The 24,927-nt window shown below is 33.9% G+C and overlaps 1 protein-coding gene across 2 annotated transcripts; it reads left to right on the top strand.

The window, feature by feature from the left end:
• The first annotated feature begins 3,884 nt into the window (after positions 1-3,884).
• Positions 3,885-24,593, top strand: LOC108489144 (uncharacterized). 2 transcript variants are annotated; one of them, XM_017793449.2, is made up of 31 exons: positions 3,885-4,308; positions 4,401-4,523; positions 4,784-4,941; positions 6,105-6,149; positions 7,881-7,959; positions 8,090-8,163; positions 8,892-8,998; positions 9,392-9,574; positions 10,330-10,533; positions 10,645-10,855; positions 10,944-11,018; positions 11,108-11,457; positions 11,646-11,838; positions 12,160-12,412; positions 12,499-12,838; positions 13,015-13,195; positions 13,293-13,433; positions 14,119-14,380; positions 14,508-14,957; positions 15,228-15,691; positions 16,760-16,896; positions 16,978-17,159; positions 17,248-17,640; positions 18,137-18,262; positions 18,460-18,525; positions 18,611-20,430; positions 20,502-20,781; positions 21,588-21,821; positions 22,732-23,316; positions 23,893-24,025; positions 24,142-24,593. In XM_017793449.2, exons 1-31 carry the CDS (start codon positions 4,240-4,242, stop codon positions 24,396-24,398), a joined length of 8,175 nt encoding a protein of 2,724 aa, XP_017648938.1. In that variant the 5' UTR covers positions 3,885-4,239; the 3' UTR covers positions 24,399-24,593. The 2 variants fall into 2 exon arrangements, with proteins under 2 accessions (XP_017648938.1, XP_017648939.1); XM_017793450.2 differs by lacking the exon at positions 4,401-4,523.
• Positions 24,594-24,927: the final 334 nt, after the last annotated feature.

Raw genomic sequence — 24,927 nt, 5'->3', positions numbered from 1 at the left:
TAGGCTAGAGTAGCTTGTGAAGTCGAAACTAGGAATAGGATAAATCAATAATTTAAATTAGGTTTTGTTAATTAATTTTATTATTGTTATTTTATTTTAATTTAATTAGTTGTTAATATTGTTTTAGATTTTGCACTATAAATTCGTGAATTGATTAAAATAGTAATTATTTTCTATAATTGATTTAATATTAGTTTTCTCCAATCTGTAATCCCTTGGGTACAATCATCGAAATACTCACCAGTGTTTCGTTGTAAACTAACTATATTATAATTTGACCTGTTCACTTGCAGAAACCACAGTTCATTCCTATCTTTCTATTTTTGTAGTATTTACATTCTCGACATTCGCACGTCGGGAGGCATTCAGTTATATATAAGCATGTTAACTAGTATAGTTTTGGCATACATTTGGCTAAACTTGACAAATATTGCCACAAATAAGTTGTAACAACCCGTTTTCCAATGGTGTTAGAAATAGTGGTTTTGGGACCACAAATTTGACAAGTGAGTTTGTATAATTAGTATTTAAATTATATAAGTCAATAATAATTTTTATATTGAATTTTGATTTAAGGAATTTTAACTAACTGAATTAAAAGTTAGTATAAGTGGTTCGGTTCAAAAGTCAAGTGGTTATTGAAAATGAGGTATTAGGACCTTATTTTTGTAATTTAAGGCCGTAAATATTTTTTAAATATTTTCAAAAGTCAAAGTCATATTACATGTGAATTGAAGTTTGGTCCGGTAATTTTGATGATTTATTGCTTAATTACGTAAAATGATCAAATTGAAAAGAAGTAAAAGTTAATTGCTATAGATTTAAAATAGTAAAGGGACAAAAATGGTAATTTAACCATGGTAAAAAATCCCAAGTGGTGGTGGATTAATTAATCCATTAACTTTTGCGTTATTTATTCATTTAGTCCTAATTAGTTTAGGGTTGACTGTAAAGTTTAATTAACTAATAAATTAAAACAATTGAAGGACTAACTGTGCAATTAAACCCTCCTTGAATGATAAATATACCATAGGTGATGATTGTGGACAGTAATGGGTTTGAAATTGTTAAAATTGAATGGAAACTAAAAGGGCAAAATGGTAATTTGATAATTAAACATAATGTCAATAAAATATAAGCTAAAATAACCATCATCTTTTCAATTTTCTTTTTTCAAAAACTGAATAGCCATGGGAGGAGACGAGCAAGCTTTCGTCCAAGCTTAGGGTTCCTCATTTGATAGGTAAACCTTGTTCGTTTTTAGTAATTTTTATGTTTCTGAGCTCGTTTTAGTTCGATTTAGCTAACCCGAGGATTAATTTGTAATGTTGTCAAATGTTTTGGATTATGCTATTGATGAGTTATGAACATTCTTGGAATTTTATGATAGATTATTGAGTTTGGTTGTTAAATAAGACTATTTTGTATAATAATTTTTAGTAATTTTAAGGTTAAATGACTAACATGTTAAAGTGATTAAATTATAAGGACCTGATGTGATATAACAACAAGTGTGTGCTGAAATGGGGTAGTATATAGTTCGGCTGAACTTAAATTTGATTAAAATTGGTTAAATTGCAAGTTTTGAGCTTAGGGACTAAATTGTATAAAAGTAAAATGTTAGGGGTAATTTTGTAAAAATATAAAAATAATTTAATTGCATAAAATAGTTAATTATGTTGCTGGAAATTGATAATTGAATGAAATTATTATTTAGATCAAGGATGAGTTGATAATCGAGAAAAAGAGAAAATTACTGAATAGTCCTTGAACTTTCATAATTGTTGCAGTTAGTCTGTTAAGTTCATTCGGTTTAGTTTTAGTACATTTTTAAAGATATTATATTAACCTAGTTACATAATGTTGGATTATATTAATGTGTGTAAATGGAAATGGAAATAATGAATTGATACAACGTCGAGCACTGATTGAGATACTCTAAATCGTTACTGCAAATCAGTCATGTAAGTTCGCATAATAAAGAAATTGATTTAGTTGTTGTTCTGTTAATTATTGAATAATTTAAGTATTTTGTATTTAAATTTGCTTGTATAGTAAATATTAAATTGTGGAATTGAATCAAATTGAAATAAAATTATAATTGAGGGTCATGATTGGAAGTGAGGAAAGAATATAATTGAATTCATGTAACAAAGAAACGCTTAAATGGTTATATGATATAATAGTATTTATGTTACGAATGAATTAAATTAATTGATATATGACAATTAGTAAATTGAACTAAATTGCATTATTAGTTAATTCGTGTAATGTTTGATAAATAAGAACTATATGGATGTGTGCTCATAATGGTATAATATAAAGAAAGTTAATTGAAATAGACATGGTATATGACCCGTATGAACCTCGTAAATACTTGGAACACAAAAGATAGATCATTAGGGGTTATACAATTTTAGGTGTTAGTTTTAAATATCCTATCAATGAATATTCCCTATATTTGTGCATTTATTGCAAAAGCATCTTCAACTTGATCTTTATTTGAGAAACTTTACTTCTAATGATTAGACCACTTGAAAGATTGATGCCTTAATTCCTTTGAGATCTAGAGGCTGTAACACAAATAATAGAAGGCAACATTTGATATTAAGCTTGTCATTATAAAAAGTACTGTTGTGGTTAAAATGCAAAGGATTACCTACTTAAGAGCTTGCATTCATCAGTTTTCTACTTCTTCAGGGCCTTGTCCTTACTTTTGTAATAAAAAAATTGATATGTTTTTTTTCATAGAAACAATTTTTAGTCCTTTTCTACTTGCATCAAAATTTAATTGACTTATGATATTAATTTAATAAATAACTTAAACATGATTTTGATGATATTAACTTAATAAATAACTTAAACATGATTTTGATTATGTCACTCACATAAATGAATAATAAAAATTATGTAAAGAATATATTTATTGTAAGAAATAAATAAAAAGGCTTAAGGGTGTAAAAACTGTTAAACTTTTTCAAAAAAGTAATTAAACTATTATTTTTTTTTGCGCCAATTGTGTACTTGAACTTTGAAAATGTATCAAAAATATTCTCAAATTGTTTAAAAACAAATGGGTACTTAAACGCTAAAATACATCAAAAGGCCGTTTGACCGTTAAATTTAACCTCCCTAATTTTTTCAATTAAAACTATCACGTGTCACAACCACGACATGACATGTGACAAAAAATTGTAAAAATAAAAATAAAATCAATAAAAGTTATAAAATTATTAAATTTTAAAATATATAAAAACATTTAAAATTTATTAAAATTAGAAAAAAGTATAAAAATCATAAAAAATCATAAAATATATAGAAATATAGAAAAATTATAAAATTTTATAAAGTCGTAAGAAAATTACAAAAATATAAAGAAATATAAAATTTATAAAAAATTATAAAGATTATAGTACCAAAAGAAGTATTTTATAATTTCTTTTATGACTTTTATTGATTTTTATTTTTATCATTTTTCGCCACATGTCATGTTGTGTTGCGGTACGTGATGGCTTTAATTGTAAAAAGTTGAGGTAGTTAACTTTAACAGACAACAATTAAAGTTAAATGATTAAAGAGTCTTTTTGATACATTTTATAATTTTTAATAAAATTTAAATAACTTTTATTAAAATTTAATAATTTTTATAATTTTATATTTTTTTGCCACATATGTGACACAAATGACTTTAATTGAAAAAATTAAAGACAATTAAGGGTCAATTGTTAAAATTTAAGTTCAAAATATTTTTTGATGCATATTGAGAATTTAAAATACTGTATTTGGAAAAGTTTAAAATATTTTTTTGTATTTTTAAAATTTAACTACCCAATTGATTGAGTGTAATTTTTAAAGAAAGTTTGAATAGAAATGTGTTTAAAGTTTGAAAGAGATGTTATTGATTTCATATAAAAACAGTGTAAGTTATATAGGTTGAGATAATAATTTAAATCTGTTTTAATAAATTCAATTTATGAAGAAAATAGGCGGAACATTACTTTAAAACACTGGCGCTGGTTCGTGACTAGGTTTTCTGAGACTCGAAGAAGCGGCGGCCTCGTTTGCTCAAAAGAAAGAAAATAAACAGAGGAGAGGACAGTTCTGCTAAACCCTTGTAAAACCCTGCAAAGACAAACAGCACAACAGCACAAGTTCTAATTTTTCTCTGAAAAACCCTTGATTATCTTATTCAGACAAAGAAACCAACATCTTTTTTTTTCTTTTCCATTTGTATCTTCAATGGCAACACCCTCGCATGCTCAAGCTGTCAAGTCGCTCAATAAATCTGAGGGTCGTAGGCGCTTTGTTGTATGATCTTTAATCTCTTTCTCTTTCCCTTTTTTTCCCTTTCAGTTCCTTTTCGAACTCTTACTTTTTTTCTTTCTTTATGTTAATTGCAGTTCAAGACTTTCTCTCAGAGAATAGATGATATTGATATTAATGTATTTAGAAGCCTAGAAAAAATCAAGTCAGAGCCCTCTCAAGGTTCAACTTTCCTTTGTGATTGCCTTATCGAGTGGAGGGTATTTGTTTAATTTCATAAACTTTTTTTTTTCTTTTTAACTTCTTTACCTTGTTAAAACCCTTTTTTTTTATATATATATTTTAAGAATTGAATTCAATTAGCTACTTCATTGCTTTTTTGGGAGCCTTCTTGGATTATCACTTCCGAAACAGTGGAAATTGGCTCTTTAACACGGTCTATTACAATTTTATTTTAGGCGGTCTTTAATTTTTCTTTGCTTTCATTGTTCTTCATTTTTTTTTTTTGTATTTAATGCAGGAATTGAATACAGCAGAGGATTTCATTTCATTTTATGTGGAAACGATGCCTCTTGTACAGACCTTACCCTCGGTACTCTTGCACAAGGACTTGATATTTGATAAACTTATATCCCGCTTACAAATGAAAGCGAGATTATCTCTCGAGCCTATACTCAGGTGTGCAAGTTTAATGTTTGATTAAGTTTTATCCTTTGGTTTGCTATAAGCTTGGTTGCGGTTTTTTGTAATGTTTCCTTCAAATAAAATGGCTGACAAATCAGTTGTGTGTTGGAAGAGATAAATAGCCATAAAATCTTTTCTGTAATCTCATCAAATTAACTCTCTAAATTTTATTAGTGCAGCAGTACTGTAGAGAATATTGATCTAGCATAAAAAAAGGACTGCCTCAGTGGCAAAGTTTGCCGATAACATGTTATATCCTGTCTTAAACAAAAAAAATAGAATAAGCTCATATTGCTGTGAAAATTTATGGCATCTGCTTGATGGTTCAATAATTACTTGAGTTCAATAATTACTTGAGTTTTGGGTTGCCTTGCAACAGCTTTCACTTCCACTTCTTTTTAGTTGAGTTCGTCTGCTGGTGTATCTAGTGTTGTTTAGTTGTGCCTGTACCAGACAATAAAAACATCTTAGACTTGTTTGAGCAAGTTGCATTTGACAAGGCACACATCTGGTGTGCCTTGTTCTTTTTGTAAGGCGATAGACGCTAAAATAGCTTGCCTGACTGAATTTCTCTTTAATATCATTTATTTGCTTTTTTTTTCTTCATCGACTGTACTCTACTAGTAAGAGAGGGGTAATAGGGACTTTTTTCTTCTCAGTGTCCGAGTATTCAACAACAGATATTGAACCACATGAAAATCATGCATATTGGCCCTTAAATTGATGTATCTTTAGCTTATTTATATGTATACACAGGCATACATAGAAAAACAGGCGCATATACATATTGCTTAGGTTGCTTAAGCAAGTGCTTCATTTGTGCCTTGTGGCTCAGGCAACATAAAGGTTCTAGCACCTAATGCGCTTTGACACTTGACAATATTGGATGTATCTGGTTGCCAAACTCTGTACTTGGTTACCCTTTTTGATTCCTGAATTGCATCCTTAATAATTTCACTTGGGAAATAATCATGCTGCTATAATGTTAGAGCATTCTCAGTTATATTACTGGCATCTATTTTGTTGTTTATGGTTAAAGGAAAATCTCGTATGATTTGTATTATTGGTGCTTGGTATTTCTGTTTTGGTTTCATCTGCTTTACCTGGTGCTTCCATTCTCTACTAGTTTGAGATAACAAAATTTTTAACTTGTGCAGATTGTTGGCAGCCTTCTCCAGAGATCTTCTCAAAGATTTTCTTTTGTGAGTCTATTCTTCCTTTGATCAAATGCATCTTTGCCCTCCCTTTTGATTGAATAATAAACAAAGGAGTGCTGCATGTTTTGTAATTGCATATCACTGCTATATAAATTGAACTTGCCATAGATAGTTGCCTGATGCTTATAGTTGCTCTCGTAGGTCATTTTATGGCTATGCTAGAGGTAATGCACAGAGTAGATATCATATACATGGGTGGGTCATGGGCTTGATACAGTTTTGATATATTACTCTATGGTATCAAGTTTTAGGCATTGATGTTTCTGGGTTAGCACATAGTTTAGAAATCAAGTGGAACAAATACAATTAATAGAAGAGCAAGAGTTTGTTGGTTATGTCAACATCTGGTCTGTTTTGGAGAGAGGAGTTTTGTCTAAGGAGCTTCATCCTGATGTGGCGAGGAAGCCATTGTATTTTATTGCTGATGTTTACAGCATCAAGCTGTAGTGGTGCATATAGCAGAGATGTAAATTCATGCAACCAAGGGCTATCTACAACTGCAAGATGGTTTTTTCTTCTTTAGTAATAGGTAGTGGCATGCACTGCTAGGGATAATCTTGGATCTATTTTTTAGGAAATAATTTGGCTTTTACTTGTTTATTTTTAACATTTATGTCACTACAGGTTTCTTCTGTTAAGAGTAGGGGGTTTGGTTGTTTATTTTGTTAAAGGAGAAAATGCTGATATTATAGGAATTTTCATCTAATTAAAATATTTTTAACTTATTAACCAAAGAACCTCAAGAGATCTAAGTGGCAAAGACAATGCCACTGGGTGGTTTCATGATTTGAAGTAGCGAGAAGGGATAGAGATGTAAGACTGGTAGAGGTGTTATGGTTTGGGTTGGGCTAGGTTTGGGTTGGGCCTAAGCATGATATTAACATACTTTATGCTTACCCAAGCTTGGGCCAGCTCGAAATATGGGCTTAAAATTTTGTCCAAACCTGCTCATATTTGCAAAAGACTATCCCAAGCCCATTTTAGGCCCTCCCATATTATTTTTAATTTTTCTTAAAATATTTATTTTATTTCAATATTTAATAAATTTATATATTTTTTTATTGAAATTTTTTATATGGTCATCTTAACATTATTTTAATGTTTACATTAGAGTAGTATTATCTGTTTAGTATAAGTTTATTTTTTTTGTGTTATAAATTACACAATATATAAAAATAACATAATATAAAGTATTATAAACTTAAAAATGGGATGGGACGGGCTGGGTTTGGGCCTTAAATGTTCAAACCTGAGCTTGGCCTAATTTTTTTTCCCAAGCCCATGTTTCGGGCTTAATAATTTTTGCCCAAGCCCATTTTTTGGCCTAATGATTTTGCCCAAACCCTCCCAAATTTCGGACGGACCTTTGGGTCTAAGTGGGTATTCCGAACCATGAACAGGTCTAAAGATTGGTTTGTGCTTGTTATTTGTGTTTGCCACTTTGACACCTAAAAGGTTAGCAATAGGAGCATTTTGTATGACGCTAACATGTGATTCTGAAGGCTAGTTGTGTTTTCAATTCTACTTCAGTTCTCAAAGTTGGAATCTTTTTTAACTTTGCTGGTCACTTTTAAACTGTTGGCAGATAGTTCAGCAATTGTTATTTTTTTTATAGTTATTTACTATTGCTATTGTTGCTTGTTATAGATTTTTTTAATTTTCATTTTGAATCATCTTAGATGCATACAGGACTGATTTGCATATTTTATTGGTCAGATTTCTGCCTAGGATTGTTGATTCCTTAGTATCTCTCCTCAAAAGTGGTGCAGATAGGGAGCCAGATATCCTTGAGCAGGTTTGGGCTATATTCTCTTTTTTCTCATCTGAATAGTCATTCATGTGTTAGTATTGTGTTTCTTGTTCGATGCTGGCCTTAATCTTGGTAATTGTTGTTTTACTCTTACCTCCACATCCTTTTCATGCAGATTTTTACTTCATGGTCATACATTATGATGTATTTGCAGAAGTATCTTATACGGGATGTCATACATGTTCTCAAGTGAGTGTTTTCTTGACTTTCTTTTTCAAAGAATGTACTATAAATAGGTAGCTCATGTAGTTGGATGGTTCTTTTTGATTCAAGTTTCTTTGGAAGCGAAAGCTTTTTTTTCCCCTTGTATTTTTTCTGGGTTAGGAGAGAAGAATATTTTATTAAGGAATTTTCTACCATTGGAAAGTACCTTAGAAAATATGGTTTCATCCTTAATGGGGAAAATAAATCAAGTCTTGCTGATGGTTGGGGTTAGAAGATGGTTTAAGATAATTGCCTCCTAAAGAGTAATGGAGGTGTGCAAAGGTAGGCTCAAGCTAAGATTCTGCCTGTGAGCGTAATAGTGTAAGCCTGCTTGACTGTGAGACCGACTGGTTGAACATAGACAAAAGTCGGTCATATTGATCCGAGAGTCCTGTGTGGAAGGGCTCTCACTTAATGTGTCAAAGGTTTTTAAGGCTTCATCACAGTACTGAGGGAAGTGTTGAATTCTTAAAAGATATTTATGTTTTCACTATGCTGAATGTTATCTTTTGAGTTTCTCTCTATATGATATGGTTATATATTGCTTTTGATGTTGCATTCTATCTTGACAACTTACCCATTAACAATTTCTTCCTTGAGTTTGACAAATGAATATAATGGGAGATTTTGTTTTCTAGACTGCAATCAATTATAAATAATGAAATGTTTGTTGCAATCTATGTGGCTTATGCTCTTTCTTCATTGTATGGAAGGGTTACTGTGAGGTTGAGGTATTACCCAAAGGATCACGTCCAAGAGTTTATGGCAGAGGCTACATCATTCTTGCTGCGGAATGCACCTGTTGAGCAACTTATAAAAGGTATCAGCTGTTTATGATTTAAAACCTGTTTCACAATTTCCTATTTTTGTGATCCTTAGAACTTGTTTTGATTTTTTTTTCTCTCAGTAATTTATTTCCAGTTTGGAGTACATTTTGCTTAAATTAATAGTTCTAAGGCCTAAAGCATTTTGGAACTCTCTCTCTCTCTCTCTCTCTCTCTCTCTCTCTCTCTCTCTTCCATATGAAAAAAATGGTAAATCTGCCACCAAAATTCCTTTTTGATATCTGAGATTTTGGTTATTCCGTTTTGCGTTTTGGCTAGTTACACACGTTTATTGTTTTTAAATCTGGTTTTGTTTCTATGTTGAATCAGATTTTGGTTTTCTATTTGTTATGGTGGCTTATATTTTTCTAAATTTTGATTTAAAACAGGTATTAGGAAGACCATGTTTGAAGTTGTGAAGAAACCATTACCTATCCGGAAATCTGGAGTTAGTGCTTTGTTATGTTATATTATGTTAGGAACCTCATCAAGGTTCCATTCTGGAGCACAGAGAGTTTTGCGATTATTGGTGGATAATTCAATATTTGCTATTGGTGATAAGTTTCCTGAAGGTATTTCATTTCTTACTGATAATGCTTTTCTATAGAGCATAGACTATTAACATGTGTGTTTATGGCATTTTCCTGTAGATGAGTTACTGATCATCTTGTTGCTTTGTTGGCGTTAGGGCCTAACGCTTCTATGATGAAAAACATTGCAGATATATAAATTGGTTTTTTTTTTTTTTGGGGGGGTGTGTGGGACTAAAATAGTATAACAACAAGAAGATAATCATCAAGTTTTTGTTTTTATTAGACATTTCATCTATAGATGGATTTGAGTTGTTTAAATTTGTTCGTCTGTCAATAGTTGTTGTAATTATGGTTTTTTAAGTGAAAGTAGGTCATTGTAATAAAGGCACCTTTACATTGGGTGGTGTCTTCCAGTTTATTATCCTTATGCCTTTGTGAAGACAAAGTAATTACAAGATGTGAGCTTCAAAAGTTAAAAGCAATGTTCTGTTCACTTTGTTAGCTCACCCTTCTATCCAAGCTACATATTTATGGTTGAATAAATCTGATATACTTATGCACTTTCTTTGTGGGATGCATTAACTTTTAAAGTCAAGTTGCTTTGGCTTACTGACTTTTGTTGACTTCCTGATATCCTTTTTTGGTTCTGGTTGGTCTTTATTAAGTGCCATATTCTTTTAGCTTAGTTTGGTTGTAGCATGGTTTGTCTTGTTTGTAGAGGTTGTTGCTTAGTAGGTAGTTTTCCTATTCATCTAGTTTTATTTGATGCTTAGGGTGTGCATTTCCTCTTGCAGGCTCAGATGCTATTCTTGAAGTTGTGATTACTTCCTTTCAAAAATTAACTGAGGAGCTAGAAGCCAAGGAGTTAAATCTAATGTGGGAGTGCTTGTATCAGGAAATAAGCGAGACTCTAGCTCACGGGTCTTGCTTGCATCTAGGTCGTCTTTTATCGCTGCTAATATCTTCTCTTCAGGTTAATAGTGGGCGTAGTATTTTGGGTGAGTTGATAATGGTCTTCATATACTGGCTTCTTTCTTTTTTATGTTTGATATTGTTTCTGTCATTCTTTACCTTTTACTGCCAATTCTAATTGTTATAGTGCTGTGCAGACTATCGACGAATGCTTGAAGTTGTAGAGTCCTTGGTGCCGAAAGTTATATTCCCTTCTAGCCAAGGAAATGGTAGTTTATCTGATGTTGTTGATAAAGTTCTGCAACTAGTGCTACACATTCTTGATGGACTCCACGGTTCTAATAATTTGTCTACCATCTCTGGCTGTTTGTTGCAGTGGGCTCCTATATTTGAGTTAAGAAACTCAAGGTATTGTCTTTTCTAGAGTCAGTCTGAATGCCCCATCTTTCAGCTTAGCTCCGTTTATCTTCTTGACATGCTGTTGTTTGTATTTCAGTTTGTTGACTTTTCTCAGAGAACTACTGCTGAGGGACCCATGTGTAATATATTTTTTCAAAGATTATGCTTTAAGGTAATATTGACATCTAAATTGCAGTTGGGTCTTCCTTCACTCTTTCTGCTTTAGCTGCAGTTATTGAAATTTTGCACTTGAATTTTCAGTGCTATGAATGATCTGGTAGAATCTTCACAAGAAGAAGTTTTATTCCTGTTGCTGTCTTTCTTTGAGAGACTGCAACTGCATCCTCAAAGCACTAAATGCTTAGATGAGATGTCCGAAGGGAGACTTTCGAAGATATGTGATTATATGCAAGGGGTTATCAGTAACTGGATCAAGCTTATAAATGACATTGCAATTGGTAATCCATTAACTGCTCAAATTGATGAGGCCAAGTTGGCTATCTTGTGGGGAATTATAAGCTGCTATCCATATATGTTTGATGTCCGAGCGAGTGAATCTGCCCTGATAGAGTTAATAGATGCACTGCAGCGGCTTCTGATGATTGAGGATGGTAACTAATCTTGCCTTTCATCTTTCTTTTCTTGTGTGTACTCTGAAGCATTGTTGTCTCTTGTTGTCTGGAATACATATCTCTGAGTTGTTCAGAAATTCACATCTGTATTTTTATCATTCTTCAATCTGTTTGTAGTATCTTCTAATGGTGTTTTTTTTTCTTTTCGTTTTGTCCTATTCTTTCAGAAAGTATTGCAGGAGTTTCCAAACACACTTGGGAGAGCCTAGTTGGTGCTGCTTTAGGTTCTCATAATAAATGGCATAATGTAAAAAAGGTTGGATTTGGAGAAATTAGCAAAGTTTTGGACCTTTCCAAGGCCTGCAAATCATCCTCTCAAGTACTATTTGCTGTCGCTGATTACTTGGATAATGTGAATGGGTATGTTGTCATTTCTTTCTTTCTATCTCTCTGTCTTTATATATATATATACATACATATACATGCATTTTTGAAAATAACCCAGGGTTGAGTAGTTCTCTCTCTCTAGTGGGGTCAAGGCCCATCTGGTGAGCTCCCCCTTTCCCACTGACCTTGAACAAATTTCCAAACGCAGATAGAACACATGCACTCATGAAGCATGATCATTCTGGTCTTGTTTATTTTATTCTTAAAGAACAGTCAGCCATGCTCTTTCTGATCATGTAAATCTGTTGTGCATGTTGATCACTGGTTATGTCTGAAAATATCGTACAAATGTAGGCCTGCATTGCAAGCTGATAGCAGCAAGGAAACATGTCATCCCTTGCTTAAAGGGGAGAATATGGTGGATGCAGTTGGCATATTTGCTGATAGTTTGTGCCACCCAGATAAAGGAATTCGTCTTCCTACTCTAAGAATTCTGTGCCATTACGAGCCTCTCAATTGTGAAACTTCTGCTAAGGATCAGCATGCTGAGAAGAAAATGAAGACAGAGGTTTCTCAGGCTGGTATTATTGATACTGATGAAAGCAATGTATGTGCGCTATGTTCTGCTGCTTTTATTCTTTGTCGCCTGCACTTATTGGATAACTGATACGAATACATTTCATTTTGAAACAGGTTCTTCAGCTCTTAATGTCTATTGAGGCTACTCCTCTTTCAATTTCTACCAGCAGGAAGGTTACCTTACTGATATCTAAAATACAGATGGGCCTCTCTGCTGGAAGGATACCTGAAACATATGTACCTCTCGTTTTGAACGGGATAATTGGCATCTTCCATAATCGTTTTAGCTATCTATGGGATGCGGCTTCTGAGTGCCTTGCAGTTCTAATTAGCAAGCACACTGGACTAGTCTGGGATAAATTTATTTCTTATTTTGACCATTGTCAGTCCCTGGTACAAGCACCTGATGTTCAACATGACAGAGATAATGGAAATTTATCTGACTCATCTAGTGGTATGTGAAGATATGTTTCTGCTATATGATTGATTTCTATTTGTCATTTGATTTTATATCTTTTCAGTTGTAAATTTCATGATTGAAAACATGGTCTAGGATATGCCATTTGATCAATTTTGATTTTCATTATATATCATTAGGATTTTTAATTTCTCCCTGGTTTTTATGGTCAGATCTTGTAAGGCGATTCGATTTGTTTGTGAATCCTGCATCTGATAACACACCAGGCACAGCAGTTTTGTCCTTGTTGCTCCAATCTTTGCAAAAGATTCCTTCTGTTGCTGAATCTCGATCCCGTCAAATTATACCCCTATTTTTAAGGTTTTTGGGCTATGATAGTGATAGTCTTGTGAGGTAGTCATCTTCTTCACTGATTTTTTTTTCTTATCATGTAAAGCATCAACACAAATAAGCTTATAGGAGTTGATATATTTTCTCATTGGGATTGCAGCCCGGGTTCATTCAATTCAGACATTTATGAAGGGAAAGAGTGGAAGGGTATCCTAAAAGAATGGCTAGGCTTGTTAAAACTGATGAGGAACCCCAGAGCATTCTATCGAAGTCAATTTCTAAAAGATGTTCTGCAAAGTAGGTCAGTGCTTTATATTGTCTCATCTCTTGCTTCCTTTTTGTTATGTTAGTTGTCACCTCTGGTGCATGGACTTGATAGTTGAAGGCAACATACCTATGTCAACATTACACAACACAACACAACATGAATATGCTAGTTCAGATGAGTCGATTCACAGATCAGAAAAAAGATACTTACAAAGATTAGAGATCATTTCTAGGAGATTTTGGCCTTAAGGAAATTGTCCTCTTGCTTGAGGACCTGCGCTTGGATGAAACCAACTTAGATCCAAAGCAAACCCAATCATGAATTAAACATTAAATTACTGTAAACAGTTATTAAGAAAGACAGATTGAGAGGAACAACTTGAAAGAATAGTGTGAAATTTGAAATTGAGAAAGAGATGAAAGTTTCAGAGAGAGGAAAGAAAAAGGACAGAGAGAGAACGAAATAATAAAAGTAAAGGAAGGGAAGAGATGTAGTAAGCACAGACACAAAATATGGATATGGCGTGGACACAGAAACTGAATTTCAAAAATTAGAATATGGTATGTTAGGACATAGCAATAGTGAAGTATTTTTAATATGATAATTTACAATAAACAATGTAAAATTGATGCTTTCATTCAAATAACATGCAAACCACTGACTCAAGTTCGGATGTTTCATAGTCGTTTAATGGATTTTGTTTCTTTTTATTTATCAGGCTGCTAGATGACAATGATGCTGACATACAGGCAAGGGTTCTTGATTGCCTTTTATTGTGGAAAGATGACTTCTTACTCCCATATGACCAGCATCTTAAAAATCTAATCAATTCAAAATATCTGAGAGAAGAACTGACAACATGGAGTTTATCTAAAGAAGCCGGTTTAATTGAGGAAGTTCATAGGGTTCATCTGGTGCCTTTAGTTGTTTGCCTCCTGATCCCGAAAATCAGAAACTTGAAAACGCTTGCTTCACGAAAGGTATGCTCATCATCTAAATCTTTTGTCCCCTAACCTTTCAGTCGATGGGTTTAAATTCTATCTAATTTTTTTACTATGATGTGTCATTCTTATCGCCAATGTTAATTGTATGACCTAATTTTGACAGAATGCAAGTGTACATCTTCGAAAGGCAGTTCTTGGTTTCATAGCTCAACTGGATTCTAATGAGCTCCATCTTTTCTTTGCCTTGTTATTGAAACCCTTGCAAATTATACCAAATGAAGATGGTTATGCTTCTAATTTGTATTCAAACCCTATCGATGAGTTTCACTCCCTAAATTTTCTGAAATACTTCACCGTGGAAAATATAACAGCCCTTTCCTGGAAGAAAAGATATGGTTTTCTGCATGTAATTGAGGATATTATGGGTGTTTTTGATGAATTTCGTGTCAGACCTTTTCTTGATCTATTAATGGGATGTGTTGTTCGGGTATTAGCAAGCTGCAGTTCTAACATAGACACTGCCAAGGTTGCTGAATCCTCTCCTCTACGTGATCATCCTGATGCTGAGATGATCTCTGATGACAAAGACAGTGCAGTGGCAAACCATGTGAAGGTAACATTTCCGGTTATGTTGAGGAAAAAAGATTCCTTTTCTTAAATTTGATCAATTGCTGTTCCTCTTTTTGAATATTTTATTATCCCTTTTAATTTCAAAAAAGTTAACAAACTATTTGTAGTTGAACTTTAGAATTCCATTAATAATGTAACAGCATACTGCATTGTTTTCTTTTTTCCTCCTTTGATTTCTAACAAACTTTTCAAAATAATCAGATTCTTTAGTGAGAAAATTAAGCTTTGATGACAGTAATTATTTCTTTCTCAGATTGGGACGGGCATCAAGCAGTTCAAAGATTTGAGGTCTCTATGTTTGAAAATTATTTCTCTTGTTCTCAATAAATATGAGGACCATGATTTTGGTACTGAATTCTGGGACCTGTTTTTTACATCTTTGAAACCCTTAATTTATGCCTTCAAGCAGGAGGGTTCTAGTAGTGAAAAACCTAGTTCCTTGTTCTCTTGCTTTTTGGCTATGAGTCAGAGCCTGCAACTTGTGTCCCTACTATGTAGGGAAAGGAATCTTGTTCCAGATATATTTTCAATTCTAACTGTTCCAACTGCTTCAGAAGCTATTGTTTCTTGTGTTCTGAAGTTTATTTCAAACCTGCTTGATCTTGATTGTGAGTTGGATGAAGAAAACAGTCCTATAAAGAGTTTGATATGTCCAAACCTAGAAGCACTTGTCTGCAGCTTGCATCATCTTTTTCAGAGTGATAAAGCATCCAAGAGGTACGAGCGATTCATTTACCTGTAATACATTTGCAAAAGTGTGCTGATATCTGTCGACTATAGAATAATATAAGGGATGGACTAATGGCCGTATCATGTGTAATATTCTATATATATGAAATATAGATCTTTCTTGAACCAACTGGTTTAAATAGATGTGAAATTAATAGTTAGTTACTTTGTTAGTGTCCTTTTTGTTTTTAGTTGTTTTTCTTTGCTTTCCCTTCTGCTACACATTATTGTTTATCCATTTTCATACTGGTTAATCAATCTGCTGATATTGTATAAATTAGAAGTTTCCTCATAATCATCAATGGAATCTTCAAAGAAGTGTCAATGATTTGAACATTTATTCAGTTCTTTGGTGCCTTCAGTGGAATGCTGTTCACTTGGGGCAGATTAATTTTAGAGATAAATAGTCATGTGGTCTGGGGGAATGGCATTTAAAAGGAAATAAAGATAATTGGCAATTAGAGACATCTGTTTGGGGGGGGGGGGAGGAGGCGGAGAGGGAAGGGGATTTCCAAGTATGGTAATCTTTAAATCAGTTCCATTTAAGGCCTGTCACAGGACCAATGAGAAACATGGGGCGGCCTTACCTATTCTTGGTGTGAAAACAAAAACTAGTTCCTAGTTTCAACATTCAAGTCCAAAATTTTGAACCTTTTTACCCCCAGAATTGAAGTTGAAGTCCATAGGAGGGCACATATAGATTGTGTAGATATTGAGCATAACAGAAAATGTCAGTTAACTAGTAAACTAAGACAACTATCTTTTGTCTTCTTTGCTCAAGACCTTAAGACCGCATTGGTAACAAAAACCTCTTTCTGTTGTAACTAATAACTTGTTCTTTTTATTTTGATCTGTATCAGGTGCTATGAAAATTTTGTTTTCTTTTCTCAATATATGAATCTTTTGTGCCTTTTTTCATTCTGAGTTCCCCTTTTATGGTTTCTGCATTAATGATTCATATATACTCGAGTTGTTTTTTTTCAATTTCGAAGTTCTTAGGGGATGGAAAATGTCAACTCTGGATTATTCTTTGATCCATTCTTTTCGCTGTTACAGAAAATTGGTCAGATGTCCCGGGGAAACAGAAATCAGAATTTTCAAATTGCTGTTGAAGTACATAAGAAATCCATTGCTGGCAAAGAAATTTGTTGATATCTTGCTCCCTTTCTTATCAAAAAGAGTTCAAGGTTCTGGTAAGAATGTTTTAGAATTAGTATCTTAGATACAATTTACTCTCTTCCTTTGTTGTATTAACGCATTTTTTATTGTTGCAGACATCTGTCTCAAAGCCATACAAGTCATTCAAGATATCATTCCTGTGCTAGGGAATGAGAGAACCCCTGAAATCCTTAATGCAGTTGCTCCACTTCTTGTTTATGCTAAATTGGATATTCGAGTGTTAATTTGCAATCTTCTTGAAGCACTTGCTAGAACTAATTCGTCTGTACTTGTGGTGGTAATGTTTGCCTCTTTTTTCTTATAATTTTGGAGTTCCTTTGTCCTATAAATATTGTTAAGTTTTAATTCTGGTGATTAAAATGCAGGCTAGACATGTCAGACAATTAAATGCAACCTCAGCTTTTGAGTTGGATGAGCTTGATTATGACACTATAGGACAGGCATATGAAGGAATTGGAATTGGATTCTTCCATTCTGTGCCAGTGGAGGATGCATTACTTATTTTGTCACAAACTGTATATGATATGTCATCAGACGAATTAATCTTAAGGCACCATGCTTATAGGTTATTGCTTACATTTCTAGATTTTTCTGCCAAAATTCTTGGCCAAGAAGTTACAGATCATAATGAGACTGCTGAAGAGATTATGACAGTTGATGAAGGCTGTTGGACACGAGCATGTGTTCAGCGTATCATTAACAAGTTTCTTTTAAAGCATATGGGGGATGCAATTAGTCGGGGAACTTCTGTGAGAAAGGTATCTAGCCTACTTTTAGTCCTCTGGTAGAAATAGATGATGTTTTACTAACCACCCCATCTAATTCGCATGCTCCAATCTATATACAGATGTACTAATGTGCATAAGGACCATCCTAGATTCTCGTAACTTGGGTGAAGCAGTTTGGTTATTGTAACACCCAATGTGATACACATGCACATACTTATCCTCAATGGGGAGCAACCCCACTGCATTGAGGCTTCTTTTTTCTCACTGGAGCCCGGTGTGGTGGGGTTGCCTTCCTCTGTGGATTCTCATGGATCCATATACTATTTTTACTTTGCTAGTATATTTTGCTGTTATCATCTCCAGTTTGTTAGGGGTTCATTTTATGTTGCCAAGCTCAGCTTAGAGAGAAATATGCAAAAATATTTGCAATATAGTTTCAATAAGTTCTATAAAACAAATGAGAGAAATACGGTTGCTTCTATTCATAATATTCAGTACATTTTCTAATGGATGGGAATGGTTTCAGGAATGGATTGATTTACTGCGAGAAATGGTTATAAAGCTTCCGCAGTTAGAGAATCTTAATTTGTTCAGAGCTTTATGCTCTGAAGATGCTGATCAAGATTTTTTCAATAATATCATTCATTTACAGGTTATGTTCTTATTTTATATGCTCCTTCGTTCATTTCTGTTTGTTCTTTTTTCTCCAATTGGATCTTACAACCCTCTCGTGCCTCTGTATTTTTGCTTTTATTAATGTTAATAGAACTAATTTGCTTAAGCTATAAACATAAATGGAGCCACAAGAATGTTTGAATATTTTCTTAATTTCTTTTTTCTTGGGTGCAGAAACATAAGAGAGCAAAGGCTTTGTCTCGCTTTGCAGATGTTATCAATAAAACCTATATGTCTATGGTAACTGTCTTGACTCTTGTTTTCTAGTGATGGGAAGTTTTTTCAATCAGTGCTAAAGCTTTCTATGCTGCTTTTCACCTTGCAGGATATCATTAATAAAGTGTTCCTTCCACTCTTTTTCAACATGTTGTTTGATTTACAACATGGAAAGGATGAGCATATTAGAACTGCTTGCATGCAAGCACTTGCTTCAGTTTCTGCTAAGATGGAATGGAAATCATACTATGCATTACTGCTTCGCTGCTTTAGTGAGATGAAGAAGAATCCAGACAAGCGGAAAGTTCTCTTACGGTTAATTTGCTTTATCTTGGACAGATTTGATTATTCAAAATTTTGTTCCGGTCAAGAAGCAATAAATTCTGTAGACAACATTTTAGGTTCTGAAACCAATAGTTTTGTTTCTTCAGCAATGCAGAAAGGTGGCAGTTCTATTATGGTTTCTGAGATACAGACTTCTCTTCAGAAAACTGTTTTGCCAAAGATACAGAAATTATTGAGTTCTGATTCTTATAATGTCAATGTTAGTATCAGTCTTGCAGCACTGAAACTTCTGAAGTTGCTTCCGGGAGATGTAATGGAGTCTCAGCTTTCTAGCATCATTCATCGGATTTCGAACTTTCTAAAGAACCGTCTAGAAAGTATTCGTGATGAAGCTAGATCTGCATTGGCTGAATGTTTGAAGGTGCTTGGACTTGAATACCTGCAATTTATAATTCGAGTTTTGAGAGCGACCTTGAAACGTGGATTTGAGCTGCATGTTCTAGGATATACACTTAATTTTCTTTTGTCAAAGACCCTTTCAAGTTCTTCTGATGAGAGTTTGGATTATTGTTTAGAAGATCTCCTTGGTGTGGTTGAAAATGATATTCTTGGAGATGTTGCTGAGGAGAAAGAGGTGGACAAGATTGCTTCTAAAATGAAAGAAACGAGAAAGTGCAAGTCGTTTGAAACCTTGAAACTGATTGCCCAAAGCATAACTTTCAAAATCCATGCATTAAAGCTTCTTTCTCCCGTTACAAGTCGCTTGCAAAAGCATCTGACTCCAAAAGTGAAATCAAAATTGGAGAATATGTTAAAGCACATTGCGGATGGAATTGAGTGTAATCAATCAGTAAATCAGACTGATCTCTTTGTTTTTGTATATGGCCTCATAACAGATGCAACTAATGACGAATATGGGTCCGGTGTGAGTTCAATTGGCACAGAAGCAAATAAACATGGAAATGTTGTCAGTGAGAAAATTGTTTCTCCAGACCAGGCTTTTAAAACTAAATCTGCATGTTCTCACCTTATTACTACGTTTGCACTAGGGGTTTTACAAAATAGAATAAAAAGCATGAAATTGGACAGAAATGATGAGCAACTATTATCAATGTTGGATCCATTTGTCCAATTGCTTGGCAACTGCTTGAGTTCCAAATATGAAGATATTTTATCTGCATGCCTTAGATGTCTTACTCCATTGGTGAGGCTGCCTCTTCCATCCCTTGAATCCCAGGCTGATAAATTGAAGGTGACACTGTTGGGTATTGCACAAGGTTCTGTGAATCCTGGCAATCGTCTTATGGAATCGTGTCTAAAATTGTTAACTGTACTTCTGCGAAGCACAAAAATCACATTATCCTCGGTTCAGTTACATATGTTAGTCCAGTTTCCAGTGTTTGTGGATCTTGAAAGGAATCCCTCCTTTGTTGCCCTCTCACTTCTAAAGGCAATTGTTAACCGCAAGCTAGTGGTTCATGAGATCTACGATATTGTAGTTCAGGTTGCAGAATTGATGGTAACTAGTCAGCTGGAACCAATTCGCAAGAAATGCAGTCAGATCTTGTTGCAGTTCTTACTTGATTATCATCTTTCAGAGAAACGCTTGCAGCAACATTTAGATTTCCTGCTTGCAAATCTAAGGCATGTATTTAAATATTAAAGAGTTTTTTTTAAGTTATTGATGTCTTACAGCCAATTTACTTTTCTTGCAGGTATCAGCATCCAACTGGGAGAGAATCTGTGCTTGAAATGCTTCACACAATTATGATAAAATTTCCTAAAGCCATTGTTGATGAGCAGTCACAGACCATATTTGTCCACCTGGTGGTGTGCTTGGCTAACGATCAAGATAATAAAGTTCGTTCTATGACTGGTGCTGTTATAAAGCTCCTTATTGGTCGTATAAGCCAACATTCACTGAATTCCATTCTTGAGTATAGTCTGTCCTGGTATTTGGGTGAGAAGCAGCAACTGTGGAGTGCAGGTGCACAGGTATTGTTCTCTAAAGGTGTCTTGTCAGATTTTTGTTTCAGAATGTTGCTATGTACTTGGAGTTTCAGAATTAAATAAAATGTGGGAAATGTTTTAGGAGTTTTGTTGTGGGGGGTGATACTTGAAATGCAAGTATGACCTTCTAAACCGTAAGTGCTGCTTCTTATGTTATGACATGATTTCTGAATTTATTGCTGTAGGTAGAAATGATTCATCTCTTTGAAGATCTTCGTTATAAATGATCCTTATCCTTGTTTGTCTTCCTATTGATTTCTGCATTCTCGACCATATATTAGGCACAGTTCTAAAATTTGCTGTTTCTCCGTATGACACCAAAAAAAACCCTTTGAATGTAGTAATGGTTTTATTTCTGCTGTTATGCTCAATGTCTGCAGAGCCTTTCCAATTCATGATTAGGGTTTCAGTGTATAGAGTTGGAATTTGTTCTCTTCTAAGTTTTTATTCATATTATGAAGAAAAATGAACCGGTTAATGGAGTTCAAAACTCTGTAGCCAGGTTAGAGAGTAATTAAAAACTGTACTAGGGTATGTTAAGATATTAATAAATTAATATGATAGTTGCTAAATAGAGGGACATATAGAAAATTTCAACTCCACTTGTGGAGTTTGGAAGCTCCACAGGTGATGTTGAGAGTAATAGTCATTATGAAATTAATATGTTGATAGATATATCGCTCTGAAAAGTGCCTGCAGTTCAAAACTATCAAGTTAACTATAAATATATTTAGTTTAGGTTCCGTGTTTATCATGTTTCTTTTATGATGATCTTGGATGTCTTTGTGCAGGTATTAGGATTACTGGTCGAGGTCATGAAGAAAAATTTTCAGAGGCATATAAGTAGCATATTGCCAGTGACTAAAAGAATTTTGCACTCTGCTATTGATGCTTTTACCAACATGATGATGGATCTCCCTGATGAAGCTACTATTCCTTTCTGGAAAGAGTCATACTATTCACTAATTATGTTGGAGAAGATGCTACATCATTTTCATGATTTAATATTTGAAAGGGAGCTTGAGGTATGGCCTGGCCGTTTCTTATTGTTGAGTAAAAATGTTATTGAGATTAGACTTCCATTTTCACCCTTCTTGTCTTATCTATGTTCTCTATAACTATGTTGCTCTGGCTATTCATTTTTTTTCCTGAAGTATTTGTGTTCAACATGGGTATGAGGATATGACCCTTAAAGGACCATCCAAATACATGGAAAAAAATTAAAAAAGAAATTGAACATATCCATGGTTGACACATGCTTATGTCCCACACATGCCTGAGTCCGAGTAAACATTATCCCTATGAAACTAGGGCCCATTTATTTTTGAATAGCAAGTGGTACTCCTGTATATATGTTGAGAGACAGGGTAACTGAGTATTGCTAATTTGTGGCCAATATGATCCTCCAAGGACCCTTCAAATAATGGGATATCCTCCAAGGACCCTTCAAATAATGGGATAATTAAAATGAAATGTTCTTTAGAAACCTAAGTGATGCTTTTATACACGTATACGACAAGGTTCAAAACATTACAGTAACTTGACCTATGATACTGATCAACAGTTGCTCCATACTCGTTTTCCTATGTTTTTCTTACTATTTCTTGAAATATCCGTGTCTGGCATGGTTGTAGACGTGGGTATCGGGATATGACCCCTTGATGACTCTTGAAGTGCATGGATTTTTTTTTAATTGAATTTATCTTTGTCGGACACATGTATTTGACTCACATTCCTGTCCAATTAGCATAGCTGTTTTCCATGAGATGGGAACCTGTCTGTTTAGGAAATGCCAACAGAATCAAAGGCAGTTTTAGAAATTGTACATCAAACAATAATATGCCCATTTGTATTGTAATGATTGGATATGCTGTGCCCCTTTATACTCGATCATTTTATTGAATCCATCTTGACCCCTACTCTACTTATTTTCAGGTGATTTGGGAAATGATATGTGAGTTGCTGTTGCATCCACATGCATGGTTACGCAACGTATCCAATCGCCTTCTCTCCTTGTATTTTACTTGTGCAAATGAGTCTAAAAGAGGAAGTGTTGTGAAGTCGAATGGATCTTTATTTCTTATGAAGCCAAGTAGACTTTTTATGATTGCTGCTTCTCTTTGCTGCCAACTGAAAGGACCTATTGATGATGATGAGGCTGCTGTTAAGGATGTAAAGCTTGGTGCTAAGAAGAAAAATGAGAAGAACCATAATCACCGGAGTGGTTTGATTACAAAAAATCTCGTGTTCTCTATTTGTTGTCTGAACTCCTTGATGAAAGAGTGGGCTGGTGTGAACCGCAGAGAGTTCTGGTCTACTTTTGAACAGCATGAGCAGGAGCGGTTTCTTAAAGCCTTTCGATTGCTTAATTCGAGGAAAGCAACTGGGATGCTTCTGTCCATTACTGGTGCCACAGATGACCAAAATGATGCAGACCATTCTGAGGACCTTCAATGTCTGCTTCTCTCAAATCTGCTTAAGGAGCTGGGCAAGCTTGCTCTTCAAATGGAGGCTATTCAGGTTGGTTAGAGTATTGCTGTTTATTTGAATTCCTGAAAATTGTTTCAACTGAAAAACCTTTTCAGCCGTATTTGCTGATAGTGCTGAGTGAAAAAATCGAGAACTGAAAATCGATTTGAATCAGTGTTTGGTTTGTTTCGGTCTCTATTGAATTTGATTTGTCTTAGGTCCAGATATTATAATAAGGTAAGAAACTAATTAAATATTGAATAAGATAATATTCATCTTCGGTTGACAAGTTAAAAGACTAATCATTCAAACTGAACCAACTTATATTTTTATTTACTTTTTAAAATTTTCTTATAATATTAAAGTAAAAGAAGTATAAATACTATATAAAAGAATCTTTAAAAATTTTAGAAAATTGATGAACCAGACCTTTCCGAAGCGAAGGAATTTGGTTCTGTTGTCCATGATATGGAGTTCAGTTCTTAGAAAACCAGAGTAATGCATATTAATTGTAAATTTTTTCCAAAACTGAGTTGGAACTGTTATCACCCTTATTTATTTGTTTGTTGGTTGTAAGATTGTGTTATTGAGACTATTGTGCTAATCAAGTTAAAATGCTGCTTGCAGATGAGGATTGTCTTCTATAGTTTCCAGAAAATTTTACCAGAAATTGATCAGGATGATTCTCGACATTACGCGTCGCTAATGATGTTTCCTTTATATAAAGTTTGTGAAGGGTTTGCCGGAAAAATTATGACCGGTGAGTTGAAGACATTGCCATGCTAGAATTGTTATATACAGCTTTGGTGCTTCCTGGTTTTGAATGACATGTTCATACTTTACATTAATCTGACCTTTTTTCCATTCGTCTCACAGATGATCTAAAGCAATTAGCACAGGAAGTTTTGGGGAGTATTCGAAACAGTATAGGCAGCCAAGAATTTGCACAAGTTTACAGTGAGATCAAGAAAAAACTAAAATCGAAGAGGGATAAAAGGAAAAGAGATGAGAAGCGCATGGCTGTTATCAACCCGGTCTGCAATGCCAAGAGGAAGTTGCGGATTGCAGCCAAGAATCGTGCTAACAAGAAGAGGAGGATAATGGCAATGAAAATGGAAAGATGGATGCGGTAAATCCCATCCATATTTCTCCATTAAATCAGTAGGAAATTTTGTTAGTTGCATTGTATAGTAATTTACACATGATATCATTAACTTAGAAAGCCATTGCATTTTTCCCAAGAAAATTTTGAGAAATTCACCTGCTGAGGAATCTGCCTTCACTTGTAACAGTTACGTAATATTCAAATAGAAGTAAAGTTCAGTTAATCTTTTGTGTGACTTGAATTTTGCAAGTGGATCCTTTCTCTAACATTATATATAGGTAATTATTTAATACATTGTCAGGTGTTTTTTAGATTTCATAAGTGGGTTGAGGGTGCGACCAGTGTCACATATATTTATATATATTTATTACATATACCTTAAATTTACTTGTGGAGTTTAAAAACTCTACAAATAGAATTTTTTTTATATTTTTAATCTTTAAATTTGAACAAAGATAATAAATAAAATATTGATTTTGTAATTAATCTTGACCTTTACTATTAGTGTGGGGATTTAAATTCAACCGTAAATCTCACTTAGAACTATGTTTAATTTT

This window comes from Gossypium arboreum, chromosome 10 (assembly GCF_025698485.1).
Source record: "Gossypium arboreum isolate Shixiya-1 chromosome 10, ASM2569848v2, whole genome shotgun sequence".
Taxonomy (NCBI): domain Eukaryota; kingdom Viridiplantae; phylum Streptophyta; class Magnoliopsida; order Malvales; family Malvaceae; genus Gossypium; species Gossypium arboreum.
This window is presented reverse-complemented; position numbering and strand designations above follow the sequence as displayed.